The sequence below is a fragment of the Tachyglossus aculeatus genome, chromosome 26 (genome assembly GCF_015852505.1).
Source record: "Tachyglossus aculeatus isolate mTacAcu1 chromosome 26, mTacAcu1.pri, whole genome shotgun sequence".
NCBI lineage: Eukaryota > Metazoa > Chordata > Mammalia > Monotremata > Tachyglossidae > Tachyglossus > Tachyglossus aculeatus.
The window spans coordinates 10162028-10181813 of record NC_052091.1 but is presented as its reverse complement, the minus strand read 5'-3'; the positions used below and the strand labels follow the sequence as shown (position 1 = coordinate 10181813).

General features: G+C 45.0%; 1 protein-coding gene across 2 annotated transcripts in view; it reads right to left on the bottom strand.

Moving 5' to 3' along the window:
- CORO2B (coronin 2B) overlaps positions 1-19786 on the bottom strand; it is a 150081-nt gene that overhangs the window by 66858 nt on the left and 63437 nt on the right. For both annotated transcript variants that reach the window (XM_038767117.1, XM_038767118.1), the window contains exon 2: positions 17581-17781. In XM_038767117.1, coding sequence (XP_038623045.1) covers positions 17581-17781 — 201 coding nt within the window. The remainder of the gene's footprint in view (positions 1-17580; positions 17782-19786) is intronic.

Sequence of the window (19786 nt, the reverse complement as noted above, 5' to 3'; positions counted from 1 at the left end):
GTCCCACCTGGGCCTCACAGCCTTAATCCCCATTTTCCACACAGTGGAAGTGAAGTCACTTGCCCTAGGTCACCCAGGAGACCAGTGATGGAGATCGGATTAGAACTCATGTCCTTCTGACTCCTGGCCCGTGTTCTATCTGTTAAACCACACTGCTCTTGGGGCGGATATTCCAAATTTGGGGTTCTGTAGCCAGGCAGGTAGCGCCTACCCTTTTCACTGGACCCTAGGGTCCCAAGAGACTCTGCAGTAGAACAGGAGAGGCACTAATGGCAGTCTGGACTCGACACTCCACCAAATGCACTTACAATGCTGGAGGAAGACAATAGATTCCTCCTGGCTATTTTTAGATTCCAGCTGAACTTGATTTGGAGGGAGTTCACAATGAATGAGTGGAGAACGCTGGAAATCTCCCTGGGTCTACATAATATCTTTCCCTGTTCTATTTTAACTGAGGCACTAAATCTAATAATAATAATAATAAAACAGTAACAACAAGGAGACATAACAATAACAACAATGAGAAGCACTGTTGCCTAGCAGATAGAACACCTGAGAATCCGAAGGACCTGGGTTCTAATCCCCACTCCTCCACTTGTCTGCTGTGTGATGTTGGGCAAGTCATGTCGCTTGCCTCAATTATCTTGTCTGTAAAATGGGGATTAATTCAGTGAGCCCTATGTGGGACATGGACTGTGTCCAACTTGATTAGCTTGTATCTACCCTAGGGCTTAGTACAGGGCCTGGCGCGTAATAAGCGCTTAACAAATACCATAAAAAATAACAACAACAGTACTATCAGATCAGATCCAATCAGATCCAATCCCTGTCCCACAGTCTAAGGGACAGGGTGGAAAGTCATTCAATCCCCATGGAAACAGCACGGTGTAGTGGATAGAGCATGGGCCTGGGAGTCAGAAGGTCATTCATTTATTCATTCAATTGCATTTATTGAGCACTTACTGTGTGCAAAGCATTGTACTAAGCACTTAGGAAGTGCAAATTGGCAACATATAGAGACAGTCCCTACCCAACAACAGGCTCACAATCTAGAGGGGGGAGACAGACAACAAAACAAAACAAGTAGACAGGTGTCAATACCATCAGAATATAATTATAGCTATATATGCATCACTAATAAAATAAATAGAGTAATATGTACAAATATACATACGGGTCCCGGCTCCGCCACTTGTCTGCTGTGTGGCCTTGGGCAAATCACTCTACTTCTCTGTACCTCAGTTCCCTCATATGTAAAATGGGGATTGAGACTGTGAGCCCCATGTGGCCAGGGACTGTGTCCGATCCAATTTGTGTGTATTCACCCCAGCTCTTAGTAAAGTGCCTGGTACATAGAAAGCGCTTAATAAATACCACAATTATTATTATTATTTTACAGAAGAGGAATCCGAGGCCCAGAGAAGTGAAATGACCAGCCCAAAGTCACCACTAGAGGGCATTAAATTAAGGCAGAAGGTTGATGTAGGGGCAAGTCATTATGCTTAACTTGACAACAGTGTGGTTTCTCTACTCTTCCCCAGTCCAGATGAGTTTCCAGCCTCGAAAGAGGCTGGATCTATTTCTAGAGCAGAAATTTTCTGAAAAGGAGTGAAAAGTAGCTGCCCAAAAAAGATGAAAGAAGACTTCCCTAAGGATAACTGAGGTTTTTTTCGGAGGGTGATGCACTTAAAAAAAATGCTTTTCTATCATTTATCGCCCATCAATCCGTCATTCATTCAATCATATTTATTGAGTGCTTACTGTGTGCTGAACACTGTACTAAGCGCTTGGAAAGTACAATTTGGCAACAGACAGAAACAATCCCTACCCAGCAATGGGCTCACAGTCTAGAAGGGAGAGACAGACAACAAAACAAAACAAGTAGACAGGCATCAATCCGTTCTTTCCTCTCCATCCAAACTGCTACCATGTTAATCCAAACACTTATCCTATCCCACCTTGATTACTATATCAGCCTTCTTGCTGACCTCCCTGCCTCCTGTCTCTTCCCACTCCAGTCCATACTTCTCTCTGCTGCCTGGATCATTTTTCTTAAAAAATGTTCAGTCCATGTTTCTCCACTCATCAAGAACTCCAAGTGATTATCCATCCACCTCCACATCAAACAGAAACTCCTTACCATTGGCTATAAAGCACTCATTCACCTTGTCCCCTCCTACTTTATGTCCCTGATTTCTTACTACAATCCAGCCTGCACACTTAGCTCCTCTAATGCCAACTTTCTCACTGTTCCTCCATCTCGGCTATCTCACCATTGACCTCTTTCTCACATCCTGTCTCTGGCGTGGAATGCCCTCCCTCTTCATATCTGACAGACAATCATTCTTCCAAGCTTCAAAGGCTTATTGAAGGCACATCTCCTCCAAGAGGCCTTCCCTGACTAAGCCCTCATTTACACTTCTCACATTCCCTTCTGCATCACTTGGATTTTCTCCCTTTATTCACCCCTTCCTCAACCACACGGCACTTAGGTACATATCCATAATTGATTTACTGATATTAATGTCTGCCTCCCTGCTCTGTAAGCTCACTGTGGGCAGGGGAATGCGTCTATCAACTCTGTTATAGCATACTTACCTAAGCACTTAATACAGTATTCTGCATGAATTAAGTGCTCTATAAATATGATTGATTGATTATCTCATTTTTATGCTCACAACTTCTCTATGAGGTAGAGAGAGGCAGATATGTGGTTAGTCCTATTTTATCGATGAGGAAACTAAGTAATTTATTTGCCCAAGCTCACAAACAGCTTCTCAGCTCCTCCTCCCCATTCCTGTTTTCCCTCCCTCTTCGACTGTGAGCCCTGTGTGGGACAGAGACTGTGCCTAATATGATTGTTTTCACTCTACCCCAGTACCTAGCACAGTTCTTAGTACATAGTAAGTGCTTAAAAAAATACTCCAACAATTATTATCATGTTGAGCAGCTTTTCTAGTGGATAGAGCCCGGGCCTGGGAGTCTGAAGGACATGGTTTCTAATTCCGACTCTGCCATTTGTCTGCTGTGTGGCTTTGGGCAAGTCAATTCACTTTTTGGTGCCTCATTTATCTCATCTGTAAAATGGAGATTAAGACTGTGATGCCCATGTGGGACATGGACTGTTTCCAACGTGATTACTTTGGATCTACCCCAGCATTTAGTACAGTGCCTGGCACATAAGCGCTTAACAAATACTATTAAAAAAAAATCCCCACACCTATTTGTGTTTCAATGAAATCTGGCCTCTATTAGGGATTTCCCTCGCTTGTGTTCCCTGGGGCTTTAATGAGTCAGAGAAGAATCTTAGCTCAGGCTGTTGGGTGTGTAAACACAATATTGCATTCTGATAAAATTTGGGATAGTTGTTGTTGTGTTGGGCTATATCACTCAATCAATCAATGATACTTACTGAGTGCTTATTTGTGCGGAACCCTCTACTAAACGCTTGGGAGAGTAAGCATTTAGTTCCCTTCCCACAATGAGCTTAGAATCCACAGGGGTAGACAGACGTTAATATAAATAAATAAATTAGGGACATAATTAGGGACATAATTAAGGACATAATTGCAGTGGACTGAGGGAGGGGTGAATAAAGTGTGCAAATCAAAATACAAGGGGGATGCAGAAGGGAATGGGAGAAGAGGAAATGAGAGTCTGGTCAAGGAAGGCCTCTTGGAGGAGATGTGTCTTCAATAAGGCTTTCAAGGTGGGGAAAATCTGTCAGATATGAAGAGGGAGGGCATTCCAGGCCAGAGGGAGGATGCGGGTGAGAGGCTGGTGGTGAGATAGATGAGATTGAGGTACAGTGAGTAGGTTGGCATTAGAGGATTGAAGTGTGTGGGCTGGATTGTAGTAAGAAACCAAGGAGTAATGTTATGAGGGGGCAAGTTGATTGAGTGCTTTAAAACTGATGGTGAGGAGTTTCTGTTAGATGTAGAGGTGGATGGGCAGCTGCTGGAGGTTCTTGAGGAGTGGGGAGATGTGGACTGAACAAATTTTTTACAAAAATGATCCAGACAGCAGAGCGAAGTATGGACTGGAGTGGGAAGTGACAGGAGGCAGGGACGTCAGCAAAGGAGGCTGAGATAGTAGTAAAGGCAGGAAAGGATAATGCTTAGATTAACATGGTAGCAGTTTAGGTGGAAAGGAAAGGGCAAGTTTTAGCAATGTCGTGAAGGTTGAACCTACAGGATTCAGTGACAGGTTGAAAATGTGGGTTGAATGAGAGAGAGGAGTCGAGAAAAATGCCAAGGTTACGGACTTGTGAGACATTGTCTATAGTGATGGGAAAGTCAGGGGGAAGACAGGGACTTGGTGGGAAGATAAGGAGTTCTGTTTTGGACATGTTGAGTTTGAGGTGTTGGTGGGACATCCAAGTAGAGATGTCCCAAGTAGAGACAGAAGGAAATGTGAGACTGCAGAGAGGGAGAGAGATCAGAGCTAGGATGTAGCTCTCTTCCTCCCTTCAAGGCCCTACTGAGAGCTCACCTCCTCCAGGAGGCCTTCCCAGACTGAGCCCCTTGCTTCCTCTCCCCCTCGTCCCCCCTCCATCCCCCTATCTTACCTTCTTCCCTTCCCCACAGCACCTGTATATATGTATATATGTTTGTACATATTTATTACTCTATTTATTTATTTATTTATTTATTTTATTTGTACATATCTATTCTATTTATTTTATTTTGTTAGTATGTTTGGTCTTGTTCTCTGTCTCCCCCTTTTAGACTGTGAGCCCACTGTTGGGTAGGGACTATATATGTTGCCAATTTGTACTTCCCAAGCGCTTAGTACAGTGCTCTTCACATAGTAAGCGCTCAATAAATACAATTGATGATGATGATGATGATTTGGGAGTCATCTGCATAGAGATGGTAGTTGAAGCCATGGGAATGAATGAGTCCTCCAAGGAGTGGGTGGAGGTGGAGAATAGAAGAGGACCCAGAATAAGCTTGGTCTATAGAGGAGTCCTTCTGGACTGTGCTGAGCTACTCTCAATCCTTCAGTGTTAATAAATAACACCCCCAGAGTGCCTGAGTGCAAAGCACTGACTAAACTCTTGGGAGAAGAAAATAGGAGCATAACACATCCCCTGACACCTAGGACCTTACATTCTACTCAAGTGGTAGTTGGAATAGCAATAATAGTAGTAGCAAAATGGAATTTATTGAGCACCTATGAGATCACTGTACTAGGCACTTAGGAGAGTATATCAGAAGCACGGGACACTTGCCCTTTTTCTTAACGGTTTTGTTACATGCTTTCTATGTGGCAGGCACTGTTCTAAGTGCTGGGGTAGATACAGGGTAATCAGGTTGGACAAAGTCCATGATCCCCATTTTACAGATGAGGTAACTGAGGCACATGGAAGTGAAGTGACTTGCCCAAGTTCACACAGCAGATAGATGGCAGAGCCGGAATTAGAACCTCAGTCCTTCTGACTCTGAGACCTGTGTTCTATCAGGTCATGCTGCTTCTCCAGCCCTGCTCACAAGGATTGTAAACTCAGTTCTCCAGAGCTCAAGACAATTATCCAATGTAAGGATAATTGTCCTTTTGCTTCTCCACTTTCTACCTCTTGCTGCCCACATTTTGACCATTTTCCCAATTCAGAGAAGGAACTGGGGCAGAGTATGGAACAAAATACTTGGGAGACAACAGTACAACAGAGTTGGTAGACATGTTCCTTGCCTACAACCATTTGGAGAATTAAATGATTGAGTAGTGTTTGCTTCAACTCGATTTGCTTGTATCCATCCCAGGGCTGGCACATAGTAAGCGCTTAACAAATACCACTATTATTATAATTATTATTACTATTATTCACCCTTAACTTTTAAAACAAAGATGGTTTTGAAAAGTTTAAGCGATTTTAACCTGGGACCTCTAGAATGGAATTCTCCTTTCATCAGGCCAAGACTCGGATAATTTATTTTCCTGGAGAGCCAGTCAATCAACCAGCAGTATTAATTGAGTGCTTACTGTGTGCGGAGTACTGCACTAAGCGTTTGGGAGCGTAAAATATTGCAGAGAAGGTAGACACGTTCCCTGCCCACAAGGGGCTTACAGTGTAGCCACAGAATGAATCTTTCTTAAGAAGGAAGGCATAATTTCTTCTCTCTCTAAAACAATAAAAAAAAATCAGCACGTCAATCTCCAGCTTTCAGACAAACAAAACGGCAATTGCGATTTCTCTTTTTTCCAGCTCTGTTCCTTCTGGCTTCCTGAAATCACTAGTTGTACATTCAAACTGTCAGAGCTTTTTGTGATGCAAATTGCAGTAACGGAGCACCATGGAACAAAGACTGATTGATGGGAAATCTAAAATTAAAAAAATACATATATATATATATATATTTAGTGAAAGTGCCTGCAACTTGTCTGGGGGGCAGGGTGCCCAGTGAAGCAGCTGTGGGGTCACTGAGGCTCAGGAGAAGAAATAATAATAATAGTAATGATGGCATTTATTAAGTGCTTACTATATGCAAAGCACTGTTCTAAGTGCTGGGGAAGTTACAAGGTGATCAGGTTGTCCCATGGGGGGCTCACAGTCTTAATCCCCATTTTACAGATGAGGTAACTGAGGCACAGAGAAGTTGAGTTGCCCAAATTCACACAGCTGATCATTGGTGGAGCCGGGATTTGAATCCATGACCTCTGACTCCAAAGCCCGGGCCCTTTCCACTGAGCCATACTGCTTCTCTGGGGGAGGGGGGGAGGGGGGGGCCTGAGGTCTTGAAAAACACAAAGTCTACTCTTTCCACCTTCTATCAGGGAAGGAGGGCCAGAGAAGTAGCATGGACTAGAAGAAAGAGCACAGGACTGGGAGGCAAGAAACTCATTCATTCAATTGTATTTATTGAGCACTTACTGTGTGCAAAGCACTGTACTAAGCACTTGGGAGAGTACAATAGAACAACAAATCTAGGAAATCTAAGTTCTAGTCCCAGCTCCACCCCTTGCCTGTGTAATCATGTCAATTGTATTTATTGAGCGCTTACTGTATGCATTGCACTGTACTAAGCATTTGGGTGAGTACAGTGGAACAGTACAACAGACACATTCGCTGCCCACAACGAGCTTACAGTCTAGAGGGGAAGACTGGACCATTGGCAAGCGATTTCACTTCTTAGGGCCTCAGTTTCCTCATCTGTAAAACAGGGATTAGATTCCTGTTCCTGATCAATTCCTAATCCCCTCTGGGACTGTGAGCCCCAGGTGGCTCAGGGACTGTATCTGACTGTATTATATCTACCACAATGCCTGGCACATAGTAAGCATGTAACAAATACCACAATTATTATTTTTGGTATTAATAGGGCCTTCCACGTGGCAGAAGATCAAGATAATGCAGCAATACAAGAAAAGAGTTGAGGTTAAACGGAAGCTATTAGTCACTTCAAGAACATCTTTCTGTGGGGAGGGAGTCACTGAAGAAGGATGATTTCAGGTGAGAGATGGGACTGTGATCAATTTGATATGTGGCTGTGAGACCAATTTAGGCCCCTGCCTTTTGCCCTACACTTCTTTGAAGGCTGCCTCTCCTTTCTGCCTCCTTCTCCCCTATCTCCTTTTCTCCCTCCTTCTCTCCATTCTCTTTCCCGTCTCCCTCCATCCTAATGAGTCCTGACAGTGACTCTCTGGGGCTTTACTGGGACCAGGTGTCACCTAGAGATAAAATAGCTCCTTGACCCCTGAATTCTATTCCTCTGAACCAAGTCAGTCTCAACCTTAACACAGCTGTGCTGGGTAGGTGGATCGTGTGAGAAGAATGGGTGGCCAAGGGCTGTCCAACCCGTCGCTGGGTGAGGAGCAAAAACTGCAAAGCCGAAAGTAAGGAGGACAGAGGATGTGGTAAAGTATAGCCTCAGTCACTGTTGCATCCCTGTGGAGAATGGGACTCGATTTCTGAAGATACATCAGCCTGGTGCATTGAGATCAAGAGAGTGACTCTTTTTTCAGCAGAGGCATTGTAAGGATTGAGAGGCAAGCAGGAGTTTAAAAAAACAAGAAAATAGGAAGTAGGTTGGTCACTCAGCTGTATCCCGGACTATCCATCCGTCAGCTGGTATGGCTATGGCCCCGGATGTCTTTATATCCAGCATTTAAATTTTAAGTTTCACATCTCTCTCTGCCATTGAGTTCTAAACCTCGGAAGTAGTGCCCACATTCACGGGGAACTGGGATGGGAACCAAATGTCTCTGGAGCAAGTGAGGGGTTGGAGGTCAGAGACACCTCCCACCCTGTTATTTGTACTAATGTCTGTCTGTAAGCTTGGCAGGGGAATGTGTCTGTTTATTATTATACTGTAATAATAATGATGGTATTTATTAAGCACTTACTATGTGCAAAGCACTGTTCTAAGCGCTGGGGAGGTTACCAGGTGATCAGCTTGTCCCGGAGTGGGGCTCACAGTCTTAATCCCCATTTTACAGATGAGGTAACTGAGGCACAAAGAAGTTAAGTGACTTGCCCAAAGTCACACAGCTGACAATTGGCAGAGCCGGGATTTGAACCCATGACCTCTGACTCCAAAGCCCGTGCTCTTTCCACTGAACCACGCTGCTTCTCAAGTGCTTAGTACAGTGCTTTGCACACAGTAAGTGCTCAATAAATACGAATGAGTGACTGAATGACTTTCACACAAACAGAAACCCACACCCATACATACACATAAATGCTCTAGGTTCTGGAGGACACAACAGACCACCACAGAATGATGTGCTTGACATCATGCTACATGGCTGGCCTTGTGACATCATGATCATCTGTGTGTCCGGTGCCTGTGAGAGCTGCCCTGTGATCAAAGCTCCCAGAGATGGAAAGGGAAAGGCTCTGAAACCAAAGCAGTGATCAGCTAATCAGACAGGCCTCCGTGTCATTGACACTGACTGGAGGAATGAGCCAGGACATAGAGAAGGCCCTCACTGCTTTCATGCGAAGAAGGACACCTAGTCAAACCTGAGCACTGAGAGAGGGCAAGGGCGGGTTCATGCTGAAAAAGAAATTAGATTTAGGCCTGAAATAAGCCCTGCTGTAGGCTAATGGTATCTAGGTTACCTCCATTATGTTCAGCTAAATATGAACGCAAATTAATTTGAGGACCGGTTATTTCCGGCAACTGGAGCTTACCAAGAATGCAGTAATCTTCTCCTGGATTTTTAGCTGCTGGCAGAGAATGGGTGGTACCACGGTGGGTAAACACACAATCAAGCTCTCTCTGTTAACAATTCACTAGCTCCCCTTTCTCAGAATGCTTTGGAATGTCAGTAGGCCCCATTAATGAACCCTCCGCTGGCTCTCCTCCTTAGGTGGGGATTTGTAAAACTCAAGGCTGGGAGGGAATCTATCTGAACCAACTCCCCCAGCTACTCTTATTCATCTTCCTCTTCCTCCTTGTCCTTGTCTTCTTCCTTCTTCTCTTCTTCTTGTCTTCTGCCTCCTCCTTTTCCACTTTCTCCACCTTCTCCTCTCCTCCTTCTCCTCCTCCTCTTTCTCCTTGCCCTCCTCGTCCTTGTCCTCCTCATTCTCCTCGTCCTTCTCCTTTTCCTCCACCCCCTCCTCTTCCTTCTCCTCATCGTCCTCATCTTCCTCCTCCTCCTTCTCCTCCTCCTCCTCACCCTCCTCCTCCTCATCTTCCTCATTCTCCTCCTTCTCCTTCAGGTAGGGGTACACCAACTTCATCCTTGACAGGTGGAGGTGTCTGATTTGTAAAGATCTCAGATGAGAGATTCTACCACCTTCCCTGGTAAGGCGTTCCAGGGTCTACCAGCCCACCAAATCAGTAATTCTAACCAAAATCTTTCAGTGCCATTCCAGTGAGGCCTAGGGGAAGGAGCCTGGAGCCGTAGAATCAGGGTAGCCTCGTTCTAATCCCGACTCTGCCTCTTGCCTGCTTTGGGCTACCTTGGGTAAATCACTTTGCTTATCCAGGCTTCGGTTCCCTCATCTGTAAAATGGGGTTTAAATACCTGCTCTCCTCATACTTAAGCAAGGTCATGAGGGACAGGGACTGTGACAGACCTGATTACCTTGTATCTACCCCATCTGTAAAATGAGGATTAAGATTGTGAGCTGCATGTAGGACAGGGATTATGTCCAACCTTGTATCTACCCCAGTGCTTAAAACAGTGCCTGGCACATAGCAAGCGCTTAGGAGATACTAAAAAAAAAAAAAGAAAAGAAAAATAATTGTGAGATGAGAAGCTGAAAGCCAAAGAATCTCGAGATATTGCACGCAACCAAAATGACAGCACAACAAAGGATCCTGTCTTTGTGTGTGCAGCTAGGACTGTAGATAAGACACTGTTTTTTTTGTCATTGTCAACAGCATCTTCTTTGAGTACAAAGGACAATTATAACTCCGATATTTCTTCCTGATATATTCACTCTTCTACTTAAATTATTCTTCCACTGCCCCTGTTTGTAAATAATGCTTACCAGGTTTAGGTCATGAGATGCTTGAGGGTCAGGACCATGTGTCTTGCTCTTATTGTACTTTCCCAAGTGCTTAGTATAGTGCATTGCACTCAGCCAGCACTCCTAAATACCCCTGATTTATGACTCCACCCAGGGACTATGCAGTAACAGTTTTATATATGTTTAAATCTTTGTCAGCCTAATTCTCACCATCCCCTAGCAGCAAAAACTTCCAGCCATTGTTGATGGAGGAGAAGAGCCTGATATCTAGATGATTTAAGGAAGAATCATTTCCACCGATAGAGTAAACCAGAAGAAAAGGAGGGTAGGAGGCGATGATAACCTAAGTAGTAAACAGGCTGCACAGACAAAGTACCTTGTTCTTGGAATATTCATAGGGTTCTTCCAGCTGCGTTTGCCAATTAAAATGCTGATTGCAGTTCTTTCCATCTGCAGTTTAAAATTCCACTCCAGAAATGAGAGAGTTGGGATTTTTTTAATTTTCTGAGCTTTGATCTGAATTTTAAGTGGGAAAGGGAACCTGGGTAAATACAGTCGGGGGTAAACAATGGTGCAGGGGCACAGAGATCTGGGCCACTGTCTTCAGGGATCTGAAAAAACCCTTTGGAGTTAAACACTGACAGTCGATCGATCAGTCACTGTTATTTTTTTGTGTGCCTACCGTGTATAGTGCACTGTACTAAGAGCTTCAGAACAGTCTAATAGAGTTAGTATTCATGCAGGGAAAAGTCCAGGGAAAACGTGGAAGAGGCAGACCAGCAGCTAGAGGGAAAGAGCCCATAACAACAATAACAGAAGAACCGTTAGAAAGGTTATGGATTACGGCAGAAGACAGGATGTTCTGGAGAAAATCTATCCATAGAGTCTCTATGGATCGGGAATGACTTGACGACCCTTGGTATTAATAATACATGATTCCTGCACCCAAGCAGTTTGCAGTCTAGCTCCAGAGCTGGCCCTAATACTAACCTTCTCACTAAGCCTTGATCCCATCTATCGCCACCGACTCCTCACCCACGTCCTGCCTCTGGCCTGGAACATCCTCCCTCCTCAAATCTGATAATTACCACCCCCTCACCTTCAAAGCCTTATTGAAGGCACATCTTCTCCAAGAGGCCTTTTCTGATTTAGCCCCCACCTTTCCTCTTCTCCCACTCTCTGCATCGCCCTAACTTGCTCCCTTATTCATCCCACCTCCCAGCCCCACAGCACTTAGGTTCATATCTGTAATTGATTTATTTATATTAATATCTGTCTCCCCCCATCTCTAGACTGTAAACTTACTGTGGGCAGGGAATGTGTCTGGTTATTGTTGTATTGTACTCTCCCAAGCACTTATTACAGTGCTCTACACATAGTAAGTGCTCAATAAATACGATTGAATGAATGAATGAGGGATCTCATCCCATCTCATAGAGAAGTTTTCAAACTCAAATCCAAGCCCCATTCAGCAACGAGCGGACTAGGTGTATCGTGCTTAAAGTCAGATCCTCTGGTTCAGTTAATTTCACTTGAATGTAATTCCACCTCAAGTGAGTGGTATTTTATTCACTTGACAACTGGGAGGCAGGGTAAATAGCATGAGGCTAGGAGTCAGGACAACTGGGTTCTATTACTAGTTTCGCCACTGGCCAACTGTGAGTTTCACCACTGGCCAGCTGTGTGTCCCTGAGGCTAGTTTCCTAGCCTCTTTAGACCTCAGTTTTCTCATCCATAAAATGGGAATGCTCGTACCTGACTGTCCTGTCTCAAAGGGATATTGTGAGGACAAAATGAGGTAGCTGATGTGGGAGGACTGAAAAAATAGAAGTGCTATATAAAAAACAAGGTGTAATTATTAGAAGTGTTTAAACCTTCCTCAGATTTTTTTTTTCTTTCAGGGAGGAATGGGAAATTGTAGCTGTCAAGGGAGACTACACCTGGAAAGGTGTGATTCTAGAGGGTGTCGGGCAAAGTGAAAGAAAATGGTTTATCTGTGCAAAACACAACTAAGGGACTATGAATCCAGATGTATGGTTAGTGTATGTGTGGGAGTGAGGAGGGGAGAAGGAAGGGGTGCTCATTTGAGTATCTCTGAAAATTCCTAAAGCAGAATTGTGGGGGGAGGGGAATGTGGATATTTGCCAAATATGAAAACAGGTTAAATTCCCTTGCAAGTTAGGCTCAAAGTGGCAAAATGCACCCAAATGCCATTTCATTTGCTAATCTACTACTGTATCCAGCGGAAACGATCATTTGTCACAAGTCTTCTCCATCAATTGATAGTATTTGCTGAGAGCTTACTGTCTGCTGAGCTCTGGGAAAGTATTTGGGAGAGTACAAGTAATTAGACATGAGACATGAGATGCAGTGTGGCCTAGTGGAAACAGTCTGGAACTTGGGAATCAGAGGACCTGGGTTCTAATTCTGGGTCTGCCACTTGCCTGCTGTGTGACCTTGGGCAAGTCACAACTTCTCTGTGCATTAGTTTCCTCATCTGTAAAAACTGGGATTCAATTTCTTTTGTCCCTCCTTCTTAAACTATGAGCCCCCTGTGGGAAGGAACTGTGCCCAACCCAATTATCCTGTATCTACTCCAGCACTCAGTACAGTGCTTGGCACATAGTAAGTGCTTAACAAATACAATTATTGTTTTCATCCCTGCCCTCAAGGATCAATCAGTGGTATTTATGAGGACTTACTGTGTCCAGAACAGTGAAATAAGTGCTAGGGAATTAGCATGGTGTAGTGGATAGAGCATGGGCCAGAGAGTTAGAAAGGTCATGGGTTCTAATCCTGTTTGCTGTGTGGCCTAGGGCAAGTCATTTCCCTTCTCTGTGCCTCAGTTCCCTCATCTGTAAAATGGGGATTAAGACTGTGAGCTCCACATGGGACAGGAACTGTATCCAACCTGACTTCTCCATATCCACCCCAGTGCTCAGTACAGTTCCTGGCACACAGTAAGCACTTAACAAATGTTATTATCATTATTATGATCTAGTGGGGATCTTATAACCTCGCAAGTTGCCATGAAGAAGCAGCCAATCTTACAACCTGTCCACAGCTACGTTACCTAAATATGCCAATGATGTTGGGAAGGTTTATTCGGTGAATTTCTAGAAAGTACCTCTGGGTCACACTCTTCTGTCAGGCTCACCGAAGACTGAAAGAACGCATGAGTCAGTGGCAGCGAGGAGAACTCAACCATAAACAAGCAAGACTGACAGACCGCGCTGAACACGAGGCGTTCCGATCCCACGGGCCTCAGGAGAATCCACCGAATGGCTTGGAGCTTGAAAATTTTATGATCGAGATTTTTAGATTTAATTGCCAACAGTCAGAATAAACTCTCGCAGTGGGGGCGGAAGGCAGTGGAAGGGAACAGGGAATGACATCCAGATTCTTTTCAGCTGAAAACTCCAAAACCCCACGAGGACAGATAGAGCTGGTTTGAGCTGAGCTGTGGCAGTGCTGGGGAGATTAAGGCCGGATGCGGGATACCTGAGGGAAGCTCGTCTGCTGAGGAATGACAACCGGGAGTAATGTGTTTTTAGGAGAAGGCTCCTGAGGAGGGCAGAGTCTAACATCTTTGGTCCTCAGTTACCTCATCTGCATAATGGGGATTAAGACTGTGAGCATCTTGTGGGACAGGGACTATGTCCAACCTGATTAGCTTGTATCTACCCCAGGGCTTAGAACAGTGCCTGGCACATAGTAAGCACTTACCAAATACCATTAAAAGAAAAAAGAGGGAACCACAGTCAAATCACAGAATGAATAGGCGATGGTTGTAAAATGAGAACCAGCTCCCTCTGTCCTGCACTTAAATTTCACGGCAAGCTGCCTGCTGCAGCTGCTTGAGATTTTTAAGCTGCATTCATTCTCTCTTTGCCAGAGAATGGAGTTGTTTCCCACATGGGGATTGCTGAAAGGCAAAGGGAGGTGACCAGGGATGGCAGTGTGAAAAACAGACCCGGAAAATCAGGTGGCATCCAATGTTTTTACGCCCTACGGACACTGCTTTTATGAAAATCTGTCTAATTCCCTCCCAGCCAGGGAGGGTTCCTCCAGGATGTTCTGACCCCCCAACTGTTCCAGGGCCGTTGCGTACCCATCCCAGGACCCTGTGTACATGGGCGCCACTTCCGAGCCACGGAACTTGGCTGCAGGTACTGCAGTGGAGGAAGGCTGGGTGCTGAAAATCAAAACAGTACATATATAGAGAAGCAGTGTGCCTTGTGGTTAGAGCACGCGCCTGGGAGTCAGAAGGCCTTGGGTTCTAATTCCGGCTCCGCCACTTGTCTTCTGGGTGACCTTGGGCAAGTCACTTCACCTCTCTGGGCCTCAGATACCTCATCTGTAAAATGGGGATTAAGACTGGGAGCCCCTTGAGGGACATGAACTGTGTCCAACAATTAGGTCAAGTCTACCCCGGCACTTAGTACAGTGCCCAGCACGTAGTAAGCACTTAACAAGTACCACTAAAAAACAATAGAGCAAGATGGGTTCACAAACAGTGAAATCAGTCTCCTAAATCTGAAGCTGTGGCATAGTGGATAAAACATGGGCCTGGGAGTCATAAGGTCATGTGTTCTAATCCTGGCTCTGCCACTTTTCTGCTATGAGGCCTTGGGCCACCTTGCTTCTCTGGGCCTCGGTTACCTCATCTGTAGAATTGGCATTAGACTGTGAGCCCCATGTGGGACAGGGACTGTGGCCAGCCAGGTTTGCTTGTATCCACCCCAGCATTTAGTTCTGTGCCTGGCACACAGTAAGTGCTTAACTGATACCACAGTTATTATTATTATATAAATAAATATAAAGGTGTCTGGTGTCCTATCAGTACTGGTCAGGGGACAGGCCAGATGAAAACCTGACTGGTATAAACTCATGTGGGTGGCCCATCTAGGAGCGTGGGAGAAGTCTGGGATTCGTCCTCCTCCAGAACATTGAGTCCCCATGGCTGTTATAGACTCAGTTCATTCAGTCGTATTTAATGAGTGCTTACTGTGTGCAGAGCACTGTACTAAGCACTCATTCAATCGTATTTAATGAGCGCTTACTGTGTGCAGAGCACTGTACTAAGCGCTTGGGAAGTACAAGTTGGAAACATATAGAGACGGTCCCTACCCAACAACTCCTGCAGGGACTCCAGGCTCAATATAGCCAAGCTGGCACAGGTTCACCCAACACCTGTGGAAAAGTCCCATGATCCTGTTTTGGACTTTATCTACACCAACCGAAGACTAAAGGAAGCTGCATGGCCTAGTGGAAAAAGCTCAGGCCTAGGGGTCAGAGAAATTGGGTTCTAATTACCGCTCTGCTATTTGTCTGCTGGGCGACCTTGGGCAAGTCAGACATTCAGTTAATCGTATTTATTGAGCACTTCCTGTGTGCAGAACACTGTACTAAGCACTTGGGAGAGGACAATACAACAATAAACAGATAGATTCCCTGCCCACAATGAGCTTACAGTCTAGAGCAGGAGACAGACAGTAATATAAAGAAATAAATGACAGTTATGAACATAAGTACTATGGGGCTGGGAGTGGGGATGAATAAAGGGAGCAAGTCAGGGTGACACAGAAGAGATTGGGAGAAGAGGAAAGAGGGGTTAGTCAGGGAAGGACTAGTTCCATGCCCCAGTAACCTCAACCATAAAATGGGGATTTATTATCTGTTCTCCTTCCTAGGTAGAGGTGAGCTCCTTATGGGAGAGGGACTGTGACAGGGTTAATTAGCTTGTATCTACCCCAGCACTTAGGACAGTGCTTGACACATAAGTAAGTGCTTAACAAATACCATTAAAAAAAAAGCAACACAAACCAGCTGCTATAAATTAGTGGAGCTAGGGATGCGTGTGTGGTCGGTTCTGACGTTCTTGAATCTACTGCAGTGCTTAGCACAGCATCTGGCAGTCAGCCAGTTGGTCATATTTATTGAGCACTTACTGTGTGGAGAGCACTGTATTAAGCGCTTGGGAGAGTACATACAACAATAAACAGAAAAATTCCCTGCCCATAGTGAGCTTACAGAGTACATGTTGAATGAACTCCATATTAATAGTGAGCCAGCAGACATCTTTTCTCTTAGTTCACAATACTCACAGTTGACTCTTGGTTATTTGGAGCAATGGGGTCCCAGAAGTAGCCCGGATAATTAAAATGTACAGATTCCAGTGTTTAGTACAGTGCCTAGCTCATAGTAAGCTCTTATCAAATACCATAATTATTATTATTATTAGCCAAGTTTCCTCTTTCACCCAAGAATTGCTAATAAGGAACAATGTTGCTCCATTTGAATTTTCCATCTTTTTTTTTTAACGGTATTTGTTAAGCTCTTACTATGTGCCATGCACTGTAGTATGTGCTGAGGTAGATATAAAATAATCGGGTTGAACACAGTCTTTGTCCCACATGGAGCTCACAGTCTTAATCCTCATTTTATAGATGAGGTAACTGAGTTCCAGAGAGTGCGATGACTTGTCCAAAAACGACAAGTGGAAGAACCAGGATTAGAACCCAGGTCCTCTGACTCCTAGGCCCCTGTTCTTTCCATTAGGCCATGCTGCTTCACCTTTGGTCTCTCTAGGGGGAGTGCTAGGCGAGTGCTGAAATGGACAGGAGTATTGAACTCTTTCAAGCGCTTAGAACAGAGCTCTGCACACAGTAAGCATTCAGTAAGTACACTTGATTGATTGATTGAGGAGGTGATGGGGTGGAGGAAGAGGAAGAGGAAGAAGTACTGTGGCCTGGTGGATAGAGCACAAGTCTGGGAGCCAGAAGGATCTGGGTTCTAGTCCAGGCTCCATCACTTGTCTGCTGTGTGACCGTGGGCAAGCCACTTAGGTTCTCTGTGCCTCAGTTCTCTCATTTATAGAGTGGGGTGAGCCCCAGTTGGGACATGGACTGTGTCCAACCTGATTAGCTTGTATCTATCCCAAAGGCTTAGTCCAGTGCTTGGCATATAGTAAGCGTTTTCCAAATACCATAAAATAAAAATCAATAAAAAATAAAAAGAGGACAAAGGGAAAAGGAAACCAGGGGCCTGGATTGCCCAGAACTGTGTGCGTCCATCCTGCATAATTCCCACCCCTTCCCGGTGCGACAGAGATCAGCCATGGGCTGAGACCACTCAATGTTCCTCCGGGTGATGCTTACTTGTTCCAAGGGGATGACAAGGAAGGATCCCCCGCCAGCACTTTCCGTGACGATGGCGAGGAACTTGGCATTGACCGCGCAGAAGTGGTTGTCATGGACGTTCTTGGTGATGGGAATGCCATCGAAGCAGTGCTCTCGGTTGGCTACCTTCCCGTAGACGTTGCGGAATTTGGAACTGCGGTATTGAGGACGCCAGGACATCTGCAGAGCAAACAAGGGCAGAGAATCAGGACACCTTCAGCAGCAGCTGCCTGAGCCTCCTGAAGATCTATAAGCCCAGCCCCAATTGATCAATCATCAGTAATCTGGCACATGGAGAAGCAGCACGGCCTAGTGGCTGGAGCCCGGGTCTAAGAGTCAGAAGGTCATGGGTTCTAATCCCGGCTCTGCCACTTGTGGTTGGGTGACCTTGGGCATGTCACTTCACTTCTCCTTGCTTTAGTTCCCTCATCTGTAAAATTAGGATGAAGACTGTGAGCCCCAGGTGGGATCGGGACTGTGTCCAACCATTCATTCATTCAATCATATTTATTGAGTGCTTACTGTGCGCAGAGCACTGTACTAAGCGCTTGGGAAGTACAAGTTTGCAACATATAGAGACGGTCCCTACTCAACAGCAGGCTCACAGTCTAGAAGATTACTTTGTATCTCCCCCAGTGCTTAGAACAGTGTTTGGCACATAGTAAGTGCTTAACAAATATGATTATTATTATTACTATTATTATCAGTGGTATTTGTTGGGAAGCAGTGCTCATCTGCTGTGTGATTTTGTGTGAGTCACTTTCCTTCTCTGGGCCTCAGTGACCTCATCTGTAAAATGGGGATGAAGACTGTGAGCCCCATTTGGGACAGGGACTATGTCCACCTTGTTTAGCTTCTATCTACCTCAGTGCTTAGTAGAGGACCTGGCATATAGTAAGTGCTTAATAAATACCATTTAAAAAAATAAAGGAGGTAGACACCCGAGTCAGGGCACACAGTGATGGTTGAGGTTTGGGAGAAGCAAGTAGTTCAAGTTGGAAGCACTGCCCTGCCTTCACAGGAGAAACAGCATGGCGTACTAGTGGATAGACCATGGGCCTGGAAGTCAGAAGGTGATGGGTTCTAATCCCAGTTCTGCCACTTGTCTGCTATGTGACCTTGGGCAAGTCACTTCACTTCTCTGGGGCTCAGTTACCTCAACTGTAAAATGGGGATAGAGACTGTGAGTCCCATGTGGAAAAGGGACTGTGTCCAACCTGATTTGCTTGTATCGACTCTGGTGCTAATTACGGGGCCTGGGATATGGTAAGCAATTAACAAACACCATGATTATTATCATTATTAGAAGATGTGATTTTAATAAGGTTGGAAGGTGGGGAGAGTGGTGGACTGCTGTATATGAAGAGAGAGGGTGTGGGAAAGGGGTCAGTGGTGAGATAGATGAGTTCGAGCTACATTGAGAAGGTTGGCATTAGAGGAGCGAACTCAGCGAGCTGGATTGTTGTAGGAAATCAGGGAGTGAAGTAAGAGGGGGTGAAGTGATTGAGTGCTTTAAGCTGATGGTAAGGAGTTTCTGTTTGATGTGGAGGTGGATGAACAACCAATGGAGGTTCTTGAGGACTGGGGAGATGTAGACTGAACATTTTTTTCTTTTGTTTTAGAAAAATGATCTGGGCAGTGGAGTAAATTAAGAACTGGAGTGGGGAGAGACAGGAGGTAGGGAGATAAGGAAGAAGGTTGATGCAGTAATCAAGGCAGGATAGAATAAGTGCTTGGTAGTAGTGGCTTGGATGGAGAAGAAAGGATGGATTCTAGTGATATTGTGAAGGTAGAGTCAACTGGATTTGGTGACAGACTGAATAAGTGGGTTGAATGAAAGAAATGAGTCAAGGCCAAGGTTATGGGGTTGGACAATGACTCGGGAGTTGTTGGGGGGAGGAAGAGGCTAGGGTATGGGGATTTGGGCCCACCTTCTCTGATGTCAGTCAGTCAGTCGATGGTATTTAATGAGCACTTACTGTGTGCAGAGCACTGTTTGTATGTACTTGAAAGAGTACAATAGAACAATATAGAAGACACATTCATTATCCATAACCAGCTTACAGTCTAGCGGGGAAGATAGACATTAATATAAATAAATAAATTACAGATATGGACCTAAGTGTTATGGGGCTGAGGGGGGCATGAATAAAGGGAGCAAAGCAGAGTGACACAGAAGGGAGTG